Raw genomic sequence first — 22,904 nt, 5'->3', positions numbered from 1 at the left:
AAAAGCAGAAAACATGCCTATTGATTGGGATTTGGCTGAGCAAAAAAACATGAGTGTGAAGTGATTCAAAATGGAGAAAGTAGAGACTAGTATAGACTGTGATGCAAATAACAACTAAAAGTAAGTAAACCCTGTTGAATTGAACTGACTTGGTCCTAGAGAGCTGATAAGTGGACACACCTTCCTCTTCTCAGTAGAAAAGTAATTCCAATATGGAACAAGATGTATACTATTAGATTGGATGCTGTGTTAATTGGCTTAAATGTTTTTCTCAGTTATAAGGAAGGATTTAGGTAGGTAGGGGGTAGGGTTATGGGAAAATAACTTGTAAAAGCAAAAGGTGATAATTAAAATGCATTTTTTAAATGTTTTGAAAAGTTAATCATAACATATGCACTAGCATAGAAGATTTAGAGGTTGAGAATTTCTTGGAATTAACAGTTGACAAGATTTCCTAAATCAGGTCAATATATAGAATGATGCTTCAAGGCTTCAGTTTGAAGGTGAAGATGGTAAAAAATGTGACTGAAAATTATGACACAGAGGAAGAATGAGAAATAATTAAACTCAACCCAGTGTTGATATACCCAAAAAATATAAACTTAAGAAAGAACTCCCTTTGTGATATGAACTACCAGGAAAACTGAAAAATGTCTGGCAGAAATTAGGCTGAGATCAACATCTTATACTATATTCCATAATGAAATGGATGCAATAATAAAATTCCATAGTAAGATGCCAAAATGGATATATATGAATATTAAAGATCATACTTTAAAAAAATTGAAAGAAGCATATCTTTCACAGCTATAGATAAGGATAAATTCTTACTAAATGAAGGGTTGGAAGCAATTACAAAAGATAAAATAGTTAATTTTGACTATATGAAATTATAAAGCATTTGCAAAAACAAATGAACACATCTAAGATAAAAAGGGAAGAAATTGATTGGGAAAAATTTTCATCATATATTTCTGACAAAGTTTGATATCTAAGATAAGTAGACAACTAACAAATATCTAAACCCAAAAGCTATTCCCCAATGGATAAGTGATCAAAGGATAACAACAGTTCTCAAAATAATTGAAAACTAATAACTGTGAAAAAAATGTTCCTTATCACTAATAATAAGAGAAATACAAATTAAAACAACCCTGGGGTTTCACCTAACATGCAGTAAGTAGGCAGAAATGACAAAAAAGGGAAAATGACAATTATTGGAAAGGCTGTGTGACAGTGAGCACACTAATGTCCTCTTGGTTTAGTTACAAATTGGTCCAGCATTCTGAGAAGCAAGAAGTCACTGAATGACCTTTTGGTCCTTTTGACTTGGTGGTAATACAACACTTTTATCACAAAGAGATTTAAGAAAGAGAGGAAGGACTCAAATATATAAAATTATTTGTAGTAGTATTTTTGATGTAAAAAAAACCTGAATTAAATGGGGCATCCATCATTTGGTGAACGAGTGAACAAAATGTTACATGAATGTGATGGAATTATTGTACCAAATGAAATAATGAAAGAGGTAAATTCCAAGAAACCTTAGAATGCTTATTTGAATTTATACAAAGGGAAGTAAACAAAACTGAAAAGAATTTATATTATAACATTGTAAAGTAAAACGACCTTGAAAGCCTCAAGAACCTTAATCAATGCAATGACCAATTCAGAACTCCATCAGGAGGATGATGAGATTTCAGATATCAGCTTATCCTGGATGAGGCATATTGTTTCCTGTAGACAAAACCAAACAGAGCTACTGATGGAAAATAGAGTTACCTGGAGATATAACAGATAAACAGATTCCAAAGAAAGTTATAAAGTTAAAAATCCTAAAAGGTGAAGTTAATTTTAGAGGAAGTAAAGTACCTCATTTGACGATAACAAATTACTTGGCTTATATTTTGAGCTTTGTCCAATTTTGAAGTAAATGCAGTTACTTAGATGGATTGAGAGTGGTTTGTAGATGGGAGTTGTAGTGTTAAATTTAATATTAGACTTGGTGACTTAATCAATCAAAATGAAAAAATCTATGATGGTTCCTTCAGGAAATCCAAATAATTGCCATGTAAAATGTTGAGAGGTTATCTTTGTAATGGTGTAGTGAGAAAACACTTCTAAGTAGACCTTCCACACACATGTTTTTAAGGCAATGAAATCAGTGATAACACTTCAGTAAAAAGGGCAGGCCCTGTCGCACAGCTATTCTTGCTGTTCATTTCATGAGAGAGATGATAATAGGCATAGTTTCAGCTGTTTGTACTGCCTTATTTTGGGGGTCTTTTTTTAACCTTGTAATAAACTATAAATTGAAGAAATCAATATCTAGTAAGCAATTATTGAATGAAAAGACTGGATAAATTTGATAATCTGTGGTAAGCAATCAAGATTCATGAGATTATTTTAAAGAGTAGTGACTATGTGCCTCAAAAATGATTTCATGTACTTTTTGGAGCAATTTTATGTCTGGATTTGGTCTATATGTATGGGTATGAAGTAAAAGAGGAGTTTTAGAACATGTGTTAATATTATCTCTAAATATTTGTTTAATAGCAAAAATTATTTGAGGGTTTTGAATGATAAAAGCTTATGATGGTTTTATATAAAACTTTAAAATTTACAAATAAGATTTTTTTCTTCAGAGAATTTTGTGTTACTTTTCCAGTGATGAATAAGTGATTCTTTCTTATTCTCACCCTAGATATCTGGTAAATTTAGCATACCCCCTCCCCCTTTTTAAACCAGGTAAGCTCTGTTTTAGGCATTAGTATTCAATAACCTTTTCAGGAGCAAGTCATATCAATGACAAATTCAGTAGTAGTACTTAGGTATATTCCTTTTTTTTTTTTTTTAAACCCTTACCTTCCATCTTGGAGTCTTGTATGGCTCCAAGGCAGAAGAGTGGTAAGAGTAGACAGTGGGGGTCAAGTGACTTGCCCAGGGTCACCCAGCTGGGAAGTGTCTGAGCCCGGATTTGAACCTAGGACCTCCTGTCTCTAGGCCTGGCTCTCAATCCACTGAGCTACCCAGCTACCCCCCTTAGGTATATTCTTATCTAGCTTTTCAGATTAGTAGATTTCACTGCCTTCAGAAGTCATAATGTTTTGCTATGTAAGGAATATTTTTAATTAATTTTTTTCAAAAGATCCACCTTTCCCTCCCACTACTTCCAAACCTTAACAAGAAAAAACTTGAAAAACAAAACCCAAATCCTCTGTTATAAACATACAATCAAGCAAAACCAATTCTTGCATTGGGCACATCAAAAAGATATCTCTCAATCTTTATTCTTATATGATTAGGTCACTTTAAGTGAAATATCAGCTATGGTTTGTTTGTTTGTTTGTTTGTTTGTTTTTGTATAAAAGCAGGTAAACCTAGAAGAAAGTGAAATTCTAAAGAGTTGGTATTGTGGTATCCTGGATAGAGGGCTGGGCTTGGAATTAGCAAGAGTTGGGTTCAGATCCTTCCTCTGACTTATACTAGTTGTGTGACTATCGGCAAGTCCTTTGACCTCTTAATGTCCCCAGGGAACTCAAGAGAAGGCATTCCCACCCTGGGAGTGCTCTGTCACTGATTAAATTACAGGGCTTTGCCTGTCAAAAGAGAAAAAAAATTTGAACGGGCTGGGGGGGGGGGCAGGGTTTGGACGTGTTAATTTTCTTCCTTTATAAATTGGGCCAAGTGAAAGTAATAATGTTGCTTAGATGTGTTTTGACTTTTCGTTAACCTGTTTATGGAGTTTTCTTGGCAAGGATAGTAGAGTGGTTTGTCATTTCTTTCTTCAGAGGATTAAGCAAACAGGTTCAGAGACTTGTCCAGGATCACACAGCTAGTAAGTATCTGAGGATGGATTTGAACTCAGGTCTTCCTGACCCAAGGCTCAGTGCTCTACCCACTGAGTCACCTGGATGCCTCCTAATAATAATAACCATTAGCATTTTAACAGCACTTTAAGGTTTAAAAAGCACTTTGTTACCTCATTTGAGAGAGAAGAAAACACGGCAACTTTTAGTACAGAAACTACATATAATTTAATAAATGCAGTCTGTATAACATGCAAGATCAATGCTAGTAGCTGTATAGATTATTGCCAAATCTTTTAAGTACCTACCTATGCAAAACAAACTAAACAGATTTTTGTTGTTGTTCAGTTGTTTTTTTTTTTATCTCATCTGACTTCATTTGGGGTTTGCTTGGCAAAGTTACTGGAGTGGTTTGCCACTTCTCAAGTTCATTTGACAGATGAGGAAACTGAGGCAAACAAAGTTAAGTGACTTGCCCAGGATCACAGGGCTGGTAATTGTTTGAGTTCAGATTTAAACTCAGGAAGATGATTTGAGGCCTAATTCTCTAGTCTCTAGGCCAGTGTGCCTATGGCACAGGTGCCAGAGATGGCCCGCAGAACACTCTGTGGGCATGCAGCCATCCTATCCTCCCACCCTCCAAAGTTCATTACCAGAAAGGCAGAGGGCCTTGGGCCGATCTATTCCCCTCCCCCTCTCCACATGTACCTCTCATTTCCGGCCTCTCTGCCCAGCAGCCAGTGGGAACACACAGGGGCCAGGTGGCAGCTCACAGGTGGCAAAGCTGGAGGGGAGCAGAGTGCTTGTGCCACTCCCTTCCCTCTCTCAACACTTGCTGAGGACATTCCTCCCTTCACCTGCCCCTCCGCCCAGAAGCCCAAGGGGAGAGTTTCCTCCCCTGTGTTGGGTAAGGGCACACTCAGCACTCAAGGTGGGGAGGGGCATAGCATGTGGTCTCTGGGGATGAGGGGTGGGCAGGCCCTCAGTCTAGGGGGTGGGTTGGGGGCAGGGCCTGGCACTCCATCTCTAAAAGGTTTGCTTTCATTGGCTCCAGGCCACCTGCTGCCATTCTCCCTATGCCCCGCCCCCTTTTAAAACTAAAGAAATAGAATGCCTTTATTTATTTATTTATCCATTTATTTATTTATTTGTTTGTTTGTTTGTTTTTTGATCCTTATCTTCTATCTTAGAATCAGTACTGTGTACTGGTTCTAAGACAGAAGAGTGTTAAGGGCTAGACCATGGGGGTTAAGTGACTTGCCCAGAGTCATACAGTTAGGAAGTGTCTGAGGCCACATTTGAGCCCAGGATCTCCTGTCTCTAGGCCTGGCTCTTTATCCACTGAGCCACCCAGCTGCCCCAGATAGAATACTTTAAAAAGTCAGAGACCACTTACAAATGAGAAGAGGCAAAAGATATTTATCAGTGAGTATCTTCAAGCCATATTAGATGACATCACTGGGGAAAATGAATTTTAAGCTTGTAATTAATTACCCTTTAAAAATTTGTATTTCTAAATGTGTATATTTTTTGCTTGCTTTTAGGGCAGTTCATGATGTTAAAGCCACAGACCTGGGACTGGGTAAAGTTAGATTTAAGGCCGAAGTAGATTTTGATGGGAAAGTTGTTACTCGATCTTATTTGGAAAAGCAAGACTTTGACCAGATGTTGCAAGTAAGTTACTTAAAAATTCTCATGTAACTACTTTTTTTGCCTATGATCAAGTATATGTTAAAAATTAGAAATGAGCAAAATTTTCTTCCTTTTAGAAATTCAAATTCTTTCTGTTCTTAAGTTGATAACACAAATTTGATGTCAGTTCATTTACAATACTGGTAAAATCGGCATCATTGGAACTGGAGGTGAATATGTCATCCTGATGAGATTATAGAGAAAACATGGAGGGTGATGGAGGATAAAATTAAAAGAAAAACTCTTTTCATCATAGATGGTACAAGTATACTCATGGATTCTATATTCAGAGAATAAAGGTTCTTTGTAGGCATAGGATAGGGATAGGAACTAAACCTATAATTTCATTAATGTAATAAACGTCTGAATGAGGAAATTCTTCCCATGTAGGTCAACAACTTCTCTGCAATTTATATAACCTTAGAGAGTTGCTCATAGCATGTGGGGTTAAGTGACTTTCCCAGAGTCTCATAGCTGTAGTACAAGGTAGCACTTGTCTTTGTAACTCCTGAGTCTAGCTCACTCTTCAATGTTCCCTCTTTATAAGTATGCATTTGAAAGTAAAACACTTAGGATATGTGTCATTGCAAAAGAAAAGTAGTATTGGGACAGCTGGGTGGCTCAGTGAGCCAGGCCTAGAAGTGGGAGGCCCTGGGTTCAGATGTGGCCTCAGACACTTCCTAGCTGTGTGACCCTGGGCAAGTCACTTAACCCCTATTGCCTAGCCCTTACTGCTCTTCTGCCTTAGGACCAACACACAGTAGTGATTCTGAGGCAGAAGGTAAAGATTTAAAAAAGAGGAAAAATACTATCCTGTTTCCCTTAAGCACAAGATTAATACAAGATTTGATTCTTTGACTGTAGTATAATTTTACTCTTTTTCTTTAGGACAAACAACTTTATTTTAAAGATTATTTTACTATGTGTGCTATGGAATCTAAAGTATTTTGTAATTTTCAGAAAGAAGCAACATTATTGAAGAAACAAGGAAGGAATAGTTCTCCTTTTAAAGCATGTGGCCATAGTGTGTTTGCCACATGCCATTATAACCAGCAGGCTAGTTGCCATTAACTTCCCCTTCACCACTTTGAGAGTTGTTAGCTGGTTTGCTATCATTTCCACAGCTCCTACTAAGACATAACACCTGATTAGTATCTCTGTTTCCCTTCTGTATTAAAGGAGATCAGAGACTGGTACATTTGCAAAGGCTGTGCCCTGCTTTATAGAATAAAAGGACACATGTTGAAACATGAAATAGTAGATTCTTGAGAATTAAACATAAATGAAAAGTTGTATTATTTTGAGTTATTTAATATTTAATGTAATAAAATTATTCTTGCTTCTTGTATACTCCCTACTTTTCCTTATTCTGACTTGATATAAAGATCAATAATTACAACCAATTAGATGAACTTTTTTTATTGTACTAGCATTTTGTGAGCAAATTTTATTAGATATGTGTTTAATTGGATAGACTTTAACATATTTTTAACATATGGGAAGTTCTTAATTCTGAATTTGATTTTTTTTTTGCTACAACCAGTGTATAGATATATATTATTTAAGAGAGAATCATGTTTTTTTTAATCACTTCCCATTCTCTATCTTAAATTGTGACTTTTAAAAATGGTTTATTTCCCTATTTTTATTCCCTTTAATTTTCTTTTGCAGGAAATTCAGGAAGTAAAGACTCCTGAGGAATTAGAAATCTTTATGCTTAAGCATGGTGAAAATATTATTGATACTTTAGGAGCTGAAGTAGATCGACTTGAGATGGAGTTGAAAGTAAGATGTATTTAAGTGTAAATAGCAACCACTAATAATCCTGGATTTGGAATATAAAGACCTGGGGTCATTCAAATTCTTATTGCACCTTAATTACTATATGACCAGAGACAAGTCACTTTACCCTTTTGGGCCTCTGTCTTCATCTATAAAATAAGAGGATTGAGTGAGATGATTTCTCAAGAGGCTCTCTATCTCTAAATCTTGTGATGCTACTTTTTAAAAAATAACATTATTTCCCCCCAATTACATGTAAAGGCAATTTTTTAACATTCATTTAAAAAAATTTTTGATTTCCAAAGTCTCTCTCCTTTCCTATTATCCTTACCTCAATTCCTTCCCACCCTTCCTGAGACAGTAAGCTGATATAGATTTTACATTTGCAGCCATATAAACATTTTCCCATATTAGTCTCAGTGACCTTAATAAAATGAGTACTCTCACCAAAGTTGCCAATTGTAATCCATTCATTACTTCTTCTCATGTAATTTTTGTAAAAGTCCTTCCATAAACCCTTTACAGCAGGTACTGTAGGTATGGAAATCATTCTTCTAGATCCTTTATGCTTTGTGAATATTTCTCCCCATCTGTCCTTTTGAATGGTTATTTTTATTCATTTCATCACTGGTAATATTCTGCAGCCTCATCTCTTCTTTTGCATAGCCTGTAGTTTTGACTCTTTTGAGATCATTGTTCTTCATGGTTTGCAGGTATATGGCATCCCTAGAAAAATACTGTTAAATGGAAGAGCATTAGTTTCAGGAAGAAGCTTGGATTCAAAGCACTGCAATTCCCCCAAAGCCATCACACCTACTGCCTTCCACTTCAGTTCCCATATTTAGCTTCCAACTTCATGTCGTTGTCTAAATAGATGTTGTGACTACCTGCAGCCACAAATTAATATATTTGTGGGCGGACACCTGAGAAGGAGAGTTAGAAACCAAGGGAAAAATGGGTAAAGGGGATAGAAAGAGAGAGGGAACACAATAAAGGAAGAAAGACTCAGAGACAAGGCTTCAAGAACACGGGATCCAGCATGCATACTCCTCTGATGGTAGTAGAGAGAGGGAGAACTACATGTGTCCCCAATTTTTTATTAGAGAATCAAGAAATGGGGAATGGGAAGTAGCTAATGAACATGTGACATGGCATATTATTTAACATTGGCTCAATTGACAACCACAACATCAGAGGAGGAGGTTAATTAAACATGTGACCTGGTAGAATATCTGCTCTTTCAAGGTAGGAGCTAGCTGTGGCAGCTAATGCCCTGCCTGCCCAGGAATTTTCCTAACCTTTGGATTGTAGGTTTGGAGAGTGGTCAGAATTAATAGAGTACCAATTAAATACAATGAATAAGAAATAATATGACCATGAGTCTGGTACATGAGCACGTAGTACATCAATAATACTTTCAAGATTAGACTATACCTGGGATACCACAGACGTTCTTTAACTCACTTGGTTTTTCCTGTGTGAATAGTTTGGTCTGATTCTTCTGAGTAATTCTGGACCTCATGGAGGAGGCTCTGCAGAGTTCTAGGTCTCAGTGAGATCATCAGTACAGAGTCATCTGTTAAAAGGCACATCTAGAGGACACCCTGTCTGTAAGGAATCTTCATTTGGACCTTGCTCTGACTTGGACCTGATCTATGGTAGTGCTCTTTGACAATAATTAGGTGATAGATTTAGAGCTTGAAAAAAACTCTCAGGTTTGTCTAGTCCAGCCCCCACGCCTACCTAGGTCATATGACTTGCCCAGGTCCACACATTGAGCAAAGTCAGGATCAGATTGAGGCATTCTGTCCTTGGATCCAGCACATTTCCCACTGTGCCATATTGGCTTAAAGATTTGTAGTGTTTAACCTGCTCCTTTCCCCAATTTTTCCAGTCTTCTATCTTACATTCCTCCCCAATCTCCTTCTCCTCCCTTCCCTCTACTTTACAATTCAGTGACACAAGTCTCCTTGATGTTCCTCACACAAAGCAGTCTCTAACTCCATGTATTTTCATCAACTGTCTTCTATGCCTGAAATTCTCTTCCACATCTCTTTCTCCTGGCTTCCATGGCTTCTTCAATTCACAAATAATATCCCATCTTCTATAGGCTCTTTCCTGATCTCTCTTAATAATAGTGCTTTTATTCTGTTGATTATCTCCAGTCTACCCTATGGAAATCTATCTGTCTGGTTTATAAGTACTTTCTTGATTTTTTTTTTGGTTTTGGTCTGTTTTCTTTCACAACATGACTAATGTGGAAATAGATTTTCCCCAACTGTAGATGTATAACTTATATCAGATTGCTTGCCTTCTCAAAGAGAGAGGATGACAGGGAAAGAGGGAGAGAGTTTGGGACTCAAAATTTTTAAAAAACAAATGTTAAAAATTTTTATGTGTAATTAAAACAATATTTAAAAAACCGAATGCTTATGCTGACAAAAAAATGCCTATTGAATTGCTTTATCCCAATCATATTTTCTAGCAATTTTTTATTAAGCAATTGCTACAACTTCATATTTATTTTTTAAAACATTTTTATTTTGTTAAATATTTCCCAGTTGCAATAAATATTTTTCAACATGCATTTAAAAAAAAAATTTGAGTTCCAAATTCTCTCCTTCTTGTCCCTTTCCCTCTCCTTAAGAAGGCAACCAAAATTATTTTGATTATACATATTAAGTCATGCAGACATATTTCCATATTAGCCATACAACTTAATATTAAAGTCACTGAGCATCAAACTACAAGTTAATTTGACTTGGAGAATCTTGTTAAAGTTCCTTATAGATTTTCCTTTTTCCTTTATTCTTTTCAACAAATGGTAGGTAATCTACATTTATTTCTGCAGGAAAATATTGATATGTGTTGATAGTTACAGCACATAGTGATTCCAGGACTAGCACCATGCTGTAATAATAGATGGAATTTATTATGTAATTTATATATATTATCTTATTTGATCTTCATAACACCATAATATTAACATGAAGTAGGCATCACAGATATTTTTCTAATTTTACAAAGGAGAAACCAAGTCTCCAACCTGTCCATAGTTACAGAGCTATTTAACTATTTAAGTAACAATATATGATTTAAACCTGTCCCTTTCATGTCTTCATTGTTGTCTGTTTGCCTTTATTAATTATGAGCACTGCCAAGTGAGGTAATTAAGTGTCCTTTGTTTCTCTTTGCTCTTGGGCACACAATAAGCCAACTCCAATAAACCTTTTATTTATCTTTCTACAAAGAACTCATAAGTCATCCTTCTATTTCACTGCATCTTTTTCATGTTTTCTGACTTTATTTATAGAAAGAATATCAATATGATATGGCTAAATTTTTTCTAGGAGTGTAACAATTTGTCATTTACTTGACAAAATTCTCATTTAGACGATCAACAGTTAAATTGATGCTTATTAGATGTTTTAAAGTCTATGTGATTATTTTCACCTTCTGACCCTTTTCCACTACTACATTATTGCTTCTGTAGACATGGGAGGAGTCTGCCTGGACTTGAGGGTTATTCAGTATTTTTATCTGTTTCATTTTAGTTAATCCTAAAGATTTTCCTTTATAAACAAATATTTTCATATATATGTGAGAAATGTAAAAAACTTTAGATATGTTTTTCTAAAATATTAGGACAGAATTTGGCTGAGTATATGTGTTTATTTTGCTTTTTGTTCATCGGATATGACTTTTAGGTTTACGGTTTGTCTCTGCTCACTTGGAGAGCATTACTACTTATCATAGTTTCACTGAAATATTATCTGTTTAACTTTTCTGAAATATGGTCCAATATTCTCAAGGTGTCATTTTATTTATGGGCACTTCAGTTTGAGGATAGACCTAATGAGAAGTAACTTTTAAATGGTTTTAAACCGACAGTTAATATTTCATGAGAACACATTCCCAATGAGTGGCAAATTACTAGTCCTTTGCTTTTTAAAAGAATTTTAATCCAAGTTGAAAGAGGAAAAGAAGTGCTATGTGGCTTGGTTCTTGCTTCTTAATATTGTAGTTTCATGGAGAGTTCTCTCTAGAAATGTAGATTGCAACTCATCTATGCCTGCCTATCACATATGACTCTTATCCATATCCTCCCAAAAGTTTGCCACAGGAAATCCACCCAACATTCGGTAGCTTTTTCTTCACTTTATCCCAACATCTTGATGGTATCAGTGGAACATACTGGCTGTCCACCAGCCATCCCTCTTTCTTACCATGTTATCCAGCCCATCTTTTTGTGCCCTGCATTTCTTTGATGACATTCTTTGCACTTTTTCCCTTGGAGTTTCTCATTGGTCACATCTTGTTTGCACCCACCCTCTGCCTTCCCATTGCCCTCTGGGTGATATTCATCTTGAGTTGTTTAGAGGATGTGTTGTTCCAAGAGTTGTTGTCATAAAGCAGTGCCAGCAAAATGTTTTATTGGATTGATGATTCATTAAAGGTTGTATGTAATTTCTCTAAAAGAATCTCACCCTCTTTTCTCTTTGCCTACGAGAGCTTATTGTCTACTTTTGTTATCTTTCACAGATATTATACATCATATATATACCAGACAAGTTCTGTAGGATCTATGTTAAAATATGGGTAGTAGAAATTCTTCTAGCCAACTCCTTTGCATGATTACAAATTTATTCTAGGAGGCTCTGCAATATTTTGACCTGATGCAGTTAATAACAATGTCATATGCAAGCAAGATATGGAGGATCTCTCTGTCCATAGGAAATCCCTCTTTGACCTAAGCTCTTTGTGTTGGGTCTCCTCCATCACAGTGACAAATGCTTATGGAAAATTTACATCTCACCACTTTATGATGCTTATTATCTATCATAAGGTCATTGTTGTTGCATCTTCTACAAAATCTTGAATGATTTTTATTTATGTATGATTTATACTTTGCAAAAGAGCCTGAATGCACAATGAGATTTTAGCATTCTCTACATCTTTCAGTCAATTAAGGGAAGGTAAAGATGTGATCCATTTTTGAAGATTGTTTGTGAAATCCTGCTTGTTCCCTACTAATACCATCATTGAAAATGTTCCCAGTTTATGCATAGATGATAATTGTGGAAGTTTTGTATAAGTGGGAGAGTAGGAATATACATCGATAATAGTTGATGTTTCCTTTGTCAGAAATTAATGTCTAATATTTTTTCCACTTGCATCTTCTTTTTATCAATACCTTGCAGATTCATCAGTTTCCTTACAATTATATTGCTTCTAGCACAGATCTCTGCCTGATCTAATCCAGTAGTTTACTCCATCTTTGTTTTCGTTAGTGCCATTTATACTTCTGTAAGCACATCAGTTACTTGGATGAGAGGGTCAAGTGTGGTGGGCTAGTTGTCCTTGGTGGATAAAGCAGTTTGTTGTATTAGCTTTTGTAAATAATTTCAATTTTTCTTTTGTTGTCTTATTTCCATTTTCATTCTTTTATAACCTTGATATGATTTTGCTTAGCTAGGTTTCTTGCCAAGCTTTCTTTAGACTGATTTTACCCTTCACTGCTTCTTTCTGCTTTATCAAATGATAGTACTGATAATCATTCATCATCTTTCTTGGTAAGATTTTACAGATGAGTTAATGTTCTAAACTGACATGGCCTTTGGCAGCCATCTCTCTCCACTTGACAAGTAAGTTGAATGTTTGTTGACTAAGGTCCTTTTGAAGCATTTTTGGTCTCTGTGTTGGGGGAATACTTTTCCATTGGTTTTAGTTCTGATTGAATTTATTATAGCTAGTGTTGATACAATTTCTGTTGTTCATAACCTATTTTTAATTTTCATTAGCTTGTTTAGGCTAAGCCATTTTTCTTCCTTATTATTATAAATTCTTATTTTAACTCTGAATGTGGACTACCTGTGCACAGCTAGCTGATTCAGGAATCACACTTGTGTCCATAGGGCTTTTCCTTGTGTTTTAATATCTTCTTGTTACTATGTTTTAAATTGCAATTTTGGTTTCTACTTGCATTTTCTCTTTTATTAGAATCAAAGTTTTTGGTCACTTTAATTAAACAAATCCAGTAAGATTTTCTGGAAGTAAATTCAGATATGGCCTAGTAGATAAAATGTGGTATGCTGTATGATAATCTGTATGAAAGAAAGGCAAGAAGCAAATTGTCTTGGCTACTTAGCCAGTAAAAGGACCTGTCTGGTAATTAAATTTATTCCTTGAAAATAAGGATTAATTGGCTATAAAAATTAATAGGTCTTCAAATCAAGTTTTTTAATTATATCTTCACATATATGCATCTAGTACTAATAGGGATAGGGAATGGACTGGAATTTACATGGAATCATAGACAACCCAGGTGAAGGGACTTCTTCTCCCAGTGCAGCTTAGCATGTTCTTATAGAGTTACTCTCTTATAGAGAGTCCTTAGAGTTACTAAGGCCCTGAGATCACAGAGGCAGGACTTGAACTCAGATTTTCCTTGTTGTCTACTTTGCAGAAAGAGAATAATTTGTGAATTATCCCCAATTTTCACTTCATCTTTTTTGTTAACATGAGTTGACACTACCCTTGTATGTGCTTGGAAGTTTAAAATACTCTAAAGAAGGTGCTCCTGCTTTCTAATTTGAGTGATACTCTGGAAAGGTGAGATATGGGAATGTATTTTAGTAGGTTCCTATTTCTTATGGGACTTTTATATATGAATTAATATACCAAATCTCACACAGACCCTCTTTACTATCTCCAAGTTGTTTAAAAAATTTGCTGTAAGGGGGCAGCTGGGTGGCTCAGTGCATTGAGAGCCAGACCCAAAGATGGGAGGTCCTGGTTCAAATCTGGCCTCAAGCAAGCAAGGGGACCATCAAGGAGGCTTGATCCTGAGAACAGCTAGACTTAAGACCCCAGGAGCCTAACGAGCACAGAACCATGGGCACGAGGATAAAGCTGAGAGGGCCACACGGCACTGTGACTCAGGAAAAACTGCTCCACAGCTTGGTAGGTAGAGAGCCTGTCTGCTTCACCCAGACTTTTGACTGAGAAGGAAAAACAGCATAATAATAATGGCAAGCTATGCACAAGAACCTCCAAAGAGAAAGATCAAGAAGAAATCTTTAACACTCAACAACTTTTACACAGAAAAAATCCAGACAACAGAGCAAACAGCAGAGGAGAATAAACAAGTAATCACATCCAAACCTTCCCAAAAAAATGAAAATTGGTCACAAGCTCTTGAAGAGTTCAAATCTGAGATCATGAGAAAGATGGAAGAGATTTGGCAAGAAAAGTGGGAAATAGCTCAAAAGGAAATTAACAGATTAAAAGACAGAAACTCCCAATTGGAGAAAGATGCCCAAAAATCAAATCTGGCCTCAGATACTTCCCAGCTGTGTGACTCTGGGCAAGTCACTTAATCCCCATTGCCCAGCCCTTACAGGTCTTCTGCCTTAGAACCAACACACAGTATTGATTCTAAGATGGAAGGTGAGGGTTTAAAAAAAATTTTTTTGGTCTTACAGCAATTCTTCCTTGATCATAGTTATGATGATGTTATTAATTGAAATGTTTAGAGTGCTTTATGGTTTACAAAATGCTTTATATACATCTGATCCTCAAGACAGTCTTGTGAGGAAAGTAGTTCACGTGCTTATAAAGCAACCAGATATTTGTTATCCCCATTTTACAGATGAGGCTCTAAGATCATAACGTCATCACGATAAGTGGCTGAACAGAAACTTAATGTAGATCTTTTGACTTACTCTAACTTTACTACTATTTCTGCTATACTACAGCTGTATTGTATGGCAAAAATTTCAGACAAAAACAGAGGATGTGGGAGTGAGTGGCAGCGATTCTGGTTTTGCTGTTCCTTCTAGTTGCCTGGGTGCTAAAAACCTCACTAGGTCCTACTTAACTCACCTCTCTTCTTGCTGGCCCTGCCATGTTTTTGACTGAAATAGTTATTGTAGTCATGAGACTGATAGGATCTAGACGCTGATACGGTTTCTGCATGTTTATTTCTCCTCCTTTTCATTTGGCCTCAACTGCAACAACATTTAACAGGTGGAAACCGATACTACCCAGGAGATAGGTTTTCTGCTTTGGTTTTAGACATCTGCTATTACAACTTTTCTCCACAGATCCTACTGGACTCTATGGAACCACAGGAAAGTTTAAACAATACAGTTTGAAAAATGTCTACATGTAATTTTTTTTATCTAGAAATAGTTTGTATTATTATGAAATCTTACTTGGAATTAATGAAAAGTAGAAGATCAAAGCATATGTTAGAATAGGTAAGAATAGAATGGGATGAAATAGTCATATCAAGATGACTCCTAGTTCAGGAAATATTTTTGAGGGAATTACAGTTTTAAAGAACTATTTGGGCAGGTAGCAGAGAGGTTAGCTAACTGAGCCTGGAAAAAATTTGAAGGGTAAGCCAAAGTTGGGAACCAAAGACTTCAAAAAATCCAGGGAGATGGGACTACTGGTTTATTCACTTCTTGATGTGTATTTGATATTTTAGAGATGTAATCTCAATGAGACTCAAAAAAAACAAAACCAAAAAAACTGTTCTTTCTCTTTAGTTATTAATAATTTTTGTTGTTGTTCTTTGCAGAAACTAAATCCTGAAATCCGACATGTAGATTTGGAAATATTATAAATTTGTTGGAACATCCTTGGTGAACACTCTTGGAAACAGTTTTGTCCAGTACTAAGCAAAACCACAGAGATATCAGCACCTTACCTCCTCTACCAGTTTTCCTTACGTGGAAAGAGTCAGCACAATGCAGAAGCTATTTTGGGGGAAGAATCTAAGGGGAAATGTCTTATATGAGCAGGCAATCTTAACTGACCAACAACTAAAACTGCTTATTGTTTTTATGTGAGAAATACTACAATTTGAGTTAATTTGAAAAAATTATGTTTTTGTGTTTCAGTAGATGCATTTCTTTTCTTAATTTCCCATGTCAGCCTTTCTCTTTGCATAGTACTTTGCAATCATGTTTCTTTTCTTTACACTAGTAAGCATATATGGAGTCTGTAGGATTATTATTTATAATATTGAGACCACTAAATGTTTTACTCCATGACATTTTTCCAATTCTGAACATACTGGCATATTCTAGATGAGTGGTTTGTAGTTCCTTCTCTTGGTGAAATGGTACTCTGTATGTACTGTTGCCTATAGAGTTTGGAATCTCATTTCTCCTTGCTTACTGATTTTTGGCCTGGCCACTAAAAACAAGCATTTTAAAATATTGTAAACTGTATATGTTGAGTACAGGGATAATGCAGTTACTGAACTGAGTGAAGGCATTCTCAATGGAATTCTTGAGAAATAGTAGAGCCTCTATTTTTCTGTGTAATATTTTTTTCTTCCTTTTTGTTAATATCAGGAATTATAACAAAATTTTGGCTATTTCCTAGGGACTATGGATTTGTGGTGGCTATTCTTTTTTTCTTTCAGTAATACCACAGTATGTATTAGCTAGGAAACAAGGTATATATCTAAGTTTAAACATTCTGTAAAATATTCTAGAAATATTTATAATTTTACAGACAAAGACATTTTTAATTTATTTAAGCAGAGGCACAATTTGTGTAAATCTGAATTGTAGATTATTTCTTATTTTAAAGTAAGCCCCTCACCTATGATGTAAAATCTATTATCCTAAAAACTGTGTCAGAGACTTTCATAATATTGACTGCATAAATTAAGTTACCTGAATTGTGAGTTCCTAAGTATTTATCAAATAGGTATTCAGCACTAGAGTGGCAGTAGCTGATAATTTAAGCAAAAATAGTTTTCTACTGACTCTGAGTTGTCAAGGTAAAAATGGTATAGATCACTAATTGAAAATTAAATGAAAGAACTGCAGTTATGTATCTGTTCACCAAAACAGCCAACTGCATATATACTTTAGGATTATCAGGTAAAAAGCGAGTGTTGGTCCATGGAAAGATAGTGACAAGATGAAATTATAATAGTGATTCCATTTCTAGATTAGCTGATGAAAGAGAAGTGGAATTCAAGTTTTAAATAGTCTCCAAAAATTATTTGGGCTTAATTTTGTGCATTACAGCAAATTACAATGCTGGAGACCAGAATAATCAGCATTTGATCCAGTGGTTTGCAATGGTGTTTTTTATCCTAAGATGTCATTTACCCAGGAAATTATAAGAATTTAAACTGGCGTACATTTTTGACCATTACTGAGCATTGTGCATGCTATGAATTTTAAGTGAAGTGACATTCCAAATTTTTTTTAAAGGGGCATGAAATTGCACATAATGTATATAATTTTATGCCATGTACATATGGTCTCAGATTCTTTAACCCCATTTCTGTTTTTTCAATCTTTTTTTAATTTAATTTTTCTCTGTCCTCTTTCTCTCTGCCTCCCACCAGCTAATTGTTGTCCTGTTTAAGTGCCATCTGCAAAGAAGCTGGCCATAATCCAGATTCTATTATAATTGTTAATTTGTAAATTTTAACAGAGCTAGACATTAGAATTAACCCTTTAAAAATTCATAAAAGCTCAAGGCTGGCATATAGAAGTTACTGAGATATTTCACATTATTTGAAGTTCCTCCTTAAAAAAAAAGATAAAAGTATGTTTTTGATTCTTGCTAACTTTATTTTAATCTGGTTTTAATTTATGTTACACCTCAACATTTCATATGTTGTTAATAACATAGCTGTCATTGGAGAATATTAATGATCAAAGGTTATGTTACTGCTTTTTCTTTACTTCCTTTTCCTTATTCTGATTTTTTCAGAAGGTTTTAAATAAAATTTTATATGTAGTAACAAATTTTAAGTGTTTAGTAATTTGGATATTAGAATTTAGGACCAGGAAACCTAAAAATTCATTCACTAGACTCTATTATTTTCCTCTTTAAACAGATTAACATTATATCATCAGAGAATTAGAATTCTTAGAAACTGAGAGGCATGCTAGATAGGCAATAGGGTGTTTTTTTCCCTTACCTTAATGCTTCTAAAGTTTTAGGTTCTCACCAACTTAGCATATTAAAAATTTGAGGAAAATGTCACCTATGAGATAAAAGTTGCAAAATATGCATTTGTGGGAGGGATATTAAAAAAATAGTTCTACTGCCTTAACTGTTAAAGCACCAGTTATGACATATAATATAATAATATGCATGTATGTACATGCATATTTTATAAACTAATTCGTATATGACATCAATAATCTAAAATGAGAAATGGGAATCATTCAGTTCTGCCTACAGTTTTGCTTAATTATAGAAGCCTAGTAATTGAGTTTTGAGGCAAACTCAGAAATTTATTTTCTTAGTTTTTTTTTTTTTAATTTATTTGAAGCATTATAGTCAGATTTCCCAACAAACTGTGCAAAGTATCTTAAAGAAGAAAAGATGCTCCTTCACAAGTCTGATTAGAATCAAGTAGAACAGTCTTGCATTGAGTATTGAAGAGCAGTAATTGAAGGCAGGGCATTCTAGCTGCAAAGGGTTCTAATTTATTCCTGAGTAGCTGAAGCTGGCATCTGGGAACTATCATTAAGAATGGCATAGCTTTTCTTAACCCTTGTGAGTTCATAAGAAGTGAAGTGATCTTTAATCATAATCTTTAAGAGTGTACATTTTTATACCATGGAAATGACGAACTTATTTTAAATGGGCTATCTGGTCTGATTTTGATAAGAGTTTTAAGACATGCTTAGCATCAGAGACCTATACCTGTTAAGCACTAGTCTCTAATACTCTGGAAAGAGATATGGCATTAGAATCATTTAACACGTGCTGACATTCAGATCAGAAGCATTTCCCAACACTAAAAAAAATTGAAACTAACCAAATATGACCAAATAATCCAAAATGTTAAATTATCACAATAGTAGGGGTTCTGATATGTTATCTTTACTGAGATCTTCTCCTAATTCAGATAATGATCTCTACTTCCATTTTAAGTTTTATGTGTACTTCAAGGAAGTTGTTTTGAGATGTTGAAAGTTGGATACTATGGAAAATGTGCAAAAATGTTTAGAATGCATATTTTTGTCCTCATACAAGAATTGTGATGCTTTATCATTTATCTTAAATGTGATGACATCCTGTTTGACGGACAGAGTTAATGTTGAACTTGATTCTAAAGGCATTTCCCATAGATTTTTGACATCCCTGCCTTTTTGAAACAAAGCTTTTTAAAAAGGCACTTACAAAAAAGGTTTGTCTAGCAATCTTTAATTTTTTTATAAGTTTATTATCTAAAATCTGCTTTTGTGGAGAGACAATTCTAATTTCTCTTAGTTTGTATTTCATCTGTTTGGTGTTACTGGTACAGTAAGTTGACCATGATGCTTCTTTTTTCCTCAATAAATGTCATATGCAAATAAGATCAGTTTATATTATGATTTGGGATTGGAGAGACAGTAGAATGAATGTTGAACTTTTGTACACATCACATGCTAAGAACTCATTTGTAGTCTTACACTCCTGTTAAATAAGAATTGCACATATACTTTTGAGTAAAATTCATTGGGTTTTTGTAAATAGCAAAGGTTTATAGTTTTCCTCTTGCAAAACTAAAAATATCATTAATCATGGAGAAGCTTTTATAGCTACTTTATGTGTCAGAAATACTGTTATTTATACACATAGAGATCATCACACTTCTGTGAGTCAGGAAGGTAATATTAATAACTTCTTACTGTATCATCTTTGCATTTTAGAGGTCTTTAATAGTTTAATCAAGTTTATTTCTAATTTTGAGATTCATCTGGGCAATTAAGGGATAGAAAACATAGATGATACATTTTGCAGAAGCCCTTGATACTTAAAGATGTTTTGCATTTGAATTTATATTTTTATGTTCAACAGATATAATATAAATTTTAAACAATTTAGGTTTTGGGGGAAAGTGTAATTGTTTCCTAAAGTTTCAACAAAGTAGGCTGAAAAAAAAAAAGCACCACAAGGTGATATTTATATATTAGAAATCAGAACAAGTTAGAATTAATATCATAGTACTTTTTATTTTTATATGCTTAAACTGAAGTACAAAGGAGTAGCAAAGGAGAATAAAGAAATTGGAAAGAAATTATTTGCTCATTATGTTATAGTTAAGGTAAGCAAATATATTGAATATTTTAAAGTTATGCCTTTAATGGTCAGAGTACCAATGATTATCCTCTGTTACCTGATTATATGAGGCTGAAATATTTGAATTTTGAGGCAAACTCAGAGATTTGTTTTCAGAGTTTTTTGAGATTTAGGCATTAATAATTCAAATTTCCTAGCAAATTGGACAAACTATTTTAGAGAAGAAAAGAGGCTTCTCAAATGTCAGTGATTAGAATCAAGTAGAACAAATTTGAAGCAAATTGTGGGAATAAAAGGCATTTAAAAATATAATAATAGGGCAGCTAAGTGACACAGTAGATAGAATGCCAGCCTTGGAGTCAGGAGGACCTGGGTTAGAATCTGACCTCAGACACTTCTTCATTGTGTGACCCTGGACAAGTTACTTAACGCCCTTTACCTAGCCCTTACCATTCTGTCTTAGAGTTGTTAATAAGACAGAAAGTAAGGTTTAAAAGAAAATAGAGTAAGATCTCATAAATGAAAGAAATACACATTTTATATTCCTAAAACTCATTATATCTAGAGCATACAATGTAAAGTGTAAATCAAATAACTAATTGCTAAAGACATATGTAAAGTTTGGTGCATAATTCAAATCCATGTACATAGCATTATTTTTTTGACAATTTTATCCAAAGTATTAAATGTTTCAGTACATATAAATGACATAGAGATGTGACAACCTATTCTTTTGGCCTCAGTTTACTTTTATATAAAATAAAGGATTGAACTAGATTATTCAAATGTGTGAACCAATAGTCTAAATAATAGGGGAATACATTGGAAGAACAGAGTTTCCTTTCAGACTGGGTTTTAGAATGTTAATGGAAAATATAATATTTACTTGGTAGTTCAGCATGACGCCAAGTGAAGATGAATGACTATCTTTTACCCATAGAAGGATGTGGTTATGGAATGGAGTAGGCAGGGAGCCAGAAGGGAAGGAAGGGCAGGTTTATCTTTGTGCAGAGGAGGTATGAGGGATTCCTCCAAAGCTTGTGTGTAAATCGAATGTTTCCAAGCCAACTCATATTCTAAATGCATAATCCTCAATGTTTAAAGGAATTTTTCAATGATAATAATAGGGAGAGAGGACTAGGAACTCCTTGTTCAAGGAATTCCCTCTCAGTTCAGTTCAGCATCTGCGAGGCAACACCTAGATTAATGAAACATTAAATGACTGCTCAGTAAGAATAGTAAATAACATTTATATTAAGTGTCTAACATTTGCAGAATACTTTACTTGTATTATCTCATTTGATCCTTAGTGTATAAGGAAGTTTTGGTTATCTCCATTTTACAGATGAATCAGGATGAGAGGTTGTGACTTGCTGGGGCTAGTAAATATTCTTAGGATTCAAATTCAAGATTGACTTCTAAGATTGGCAGTTATTCCACTATGTCATTGAGCAAATGATCACTTACTAATTTACCTTGCTTAAAGCAAATATACGTTTTCAGGTCCATCCCAAGGTTATTCTTAATTGTGAGGAACCAGGGACACAGTTGATTTGGGGACAAGCTAGGGACTTCAGTCAATATGGCCCTAGACCAGAAATTCCAAAGAGACCCCCAACCTGAGTTTCCTGTGCGCTAGCCTTATGTAGCCAACACTTACAAGCCTGTACTGAAACCTAGCTGACTTAGAACTATATTCATTTTTGGATCTAACAATTCCATATTTGGGGTCAAGTATTTACCAGTGACTTGGATATAATAGTCATTATTAAGAAGATATTTTCCAGAGAAATAACTGTCGGAGTAAGAATGCAGATGGAAGCACATTATTTATCACTTGTTTACTTGGGTATATGTTTTAGGATTTTGTTTTTATGAATAATATGGAAACATGTTTTGCATGATAACACATGTATAACCTAGTTTGAATTGCTTGCCAGCTCCGGGAGTGGAAAAGGAAGAAGGCAGGGAGACAGTTTGGATTATTGAAAACTCATGTGGAAATTTGTTTTGTTAAAATGAAAATAAAGTTTTTAAAAAAAGAAGGTATTTTCAAGGGCAAAAAATGCTGAGGGCTCAGTTCACTCTAATAAAAATTGCCTCATTGAATGCAAGGAAAAACAAATTAGAAATTATTAGTATTTGTCTTGTTTTTAAGCTTCTCCAGTTGAATGTGGTGGATTGGTGCTACTCCTACCACCTAAATCTTTTAGCATTTCAGCTATTGCTTTCCTACCTACTCTCTTGAGTGCCACACAATATATTTTTCTGGGATTGGTATAAGTGGAATTTGAGCTGTTGACAGCATTGAAGATAGTTTGCTCCATTTCCAGATACCATTTCTCCTAGGTTGCTTTCTGATGAACATGTATAGGAATAATTCAATCTGCCTTTATACTCTTGCCAAAAGTCCCCAGATTTCAGGAAACAAAAGGCAGAAGTTTTTCTCCCAGAGTATTCTTCAAGGATAGCTCACACCTCCAAAATCAAAGCTCTTTATCTTAGGCTATTAGGCACATTTTAGGATTCTTAAAGATTAAGAACTACTTACTGTTGATATTT

At 34.7% G+C, this 22,904-nt stretch overlaps 1 protein-coding gene across 1 annotated transcript in view; it reads left to right on the top strand.

Moving 5' to 3' along the window:
* Positions 1 to 16,145, top strand: part of SLC30A9 (solute carrier family 30 member 9) — a 76,643-nt gene extending 60,498 nt beyond the window's left edge. Inside the window, exons 17-19 of the mRNA XM_044681741.1 lie at positions 5,354 to 5,483; positions 7,173 to 7,286; positions 15,871 to 16,145. Of these exons, the coding sequence (XP_044537676.1) occupies positions 5,354 to 5,483; positions 7,173 to 7,286; positions 15,871 to 15,915 (289 nt within the window). The 3' untranslated portion in view covers positions 15,916 to 16,145. The remainder of the gene's footprint in view (positions 1 to 5,353; positions 5,484 to 7,172; positions 7,287 to 15,870) is intronic.
* Positions 16,146 to 22,904: the final 6,759 nt, after the last annotated feature.

This window comes from Gracilinanus agilis, chromosome 6 (genome assembly GCF_016433145.1).
Source record: "Gracilinanus agilis isolate LMUSP501 chromosome 6, AgileGrace, whole genome shotgun sequence".
NCBI lineage: Eukaryota > Metazoa > Chordata > Mammalia > Didelphimorphia > Didelphidae > Gracilinanus > Gracilinanus agilis.
This window is presented reverse-complemented; position numbering and strand designations above follow the sequence as displayed.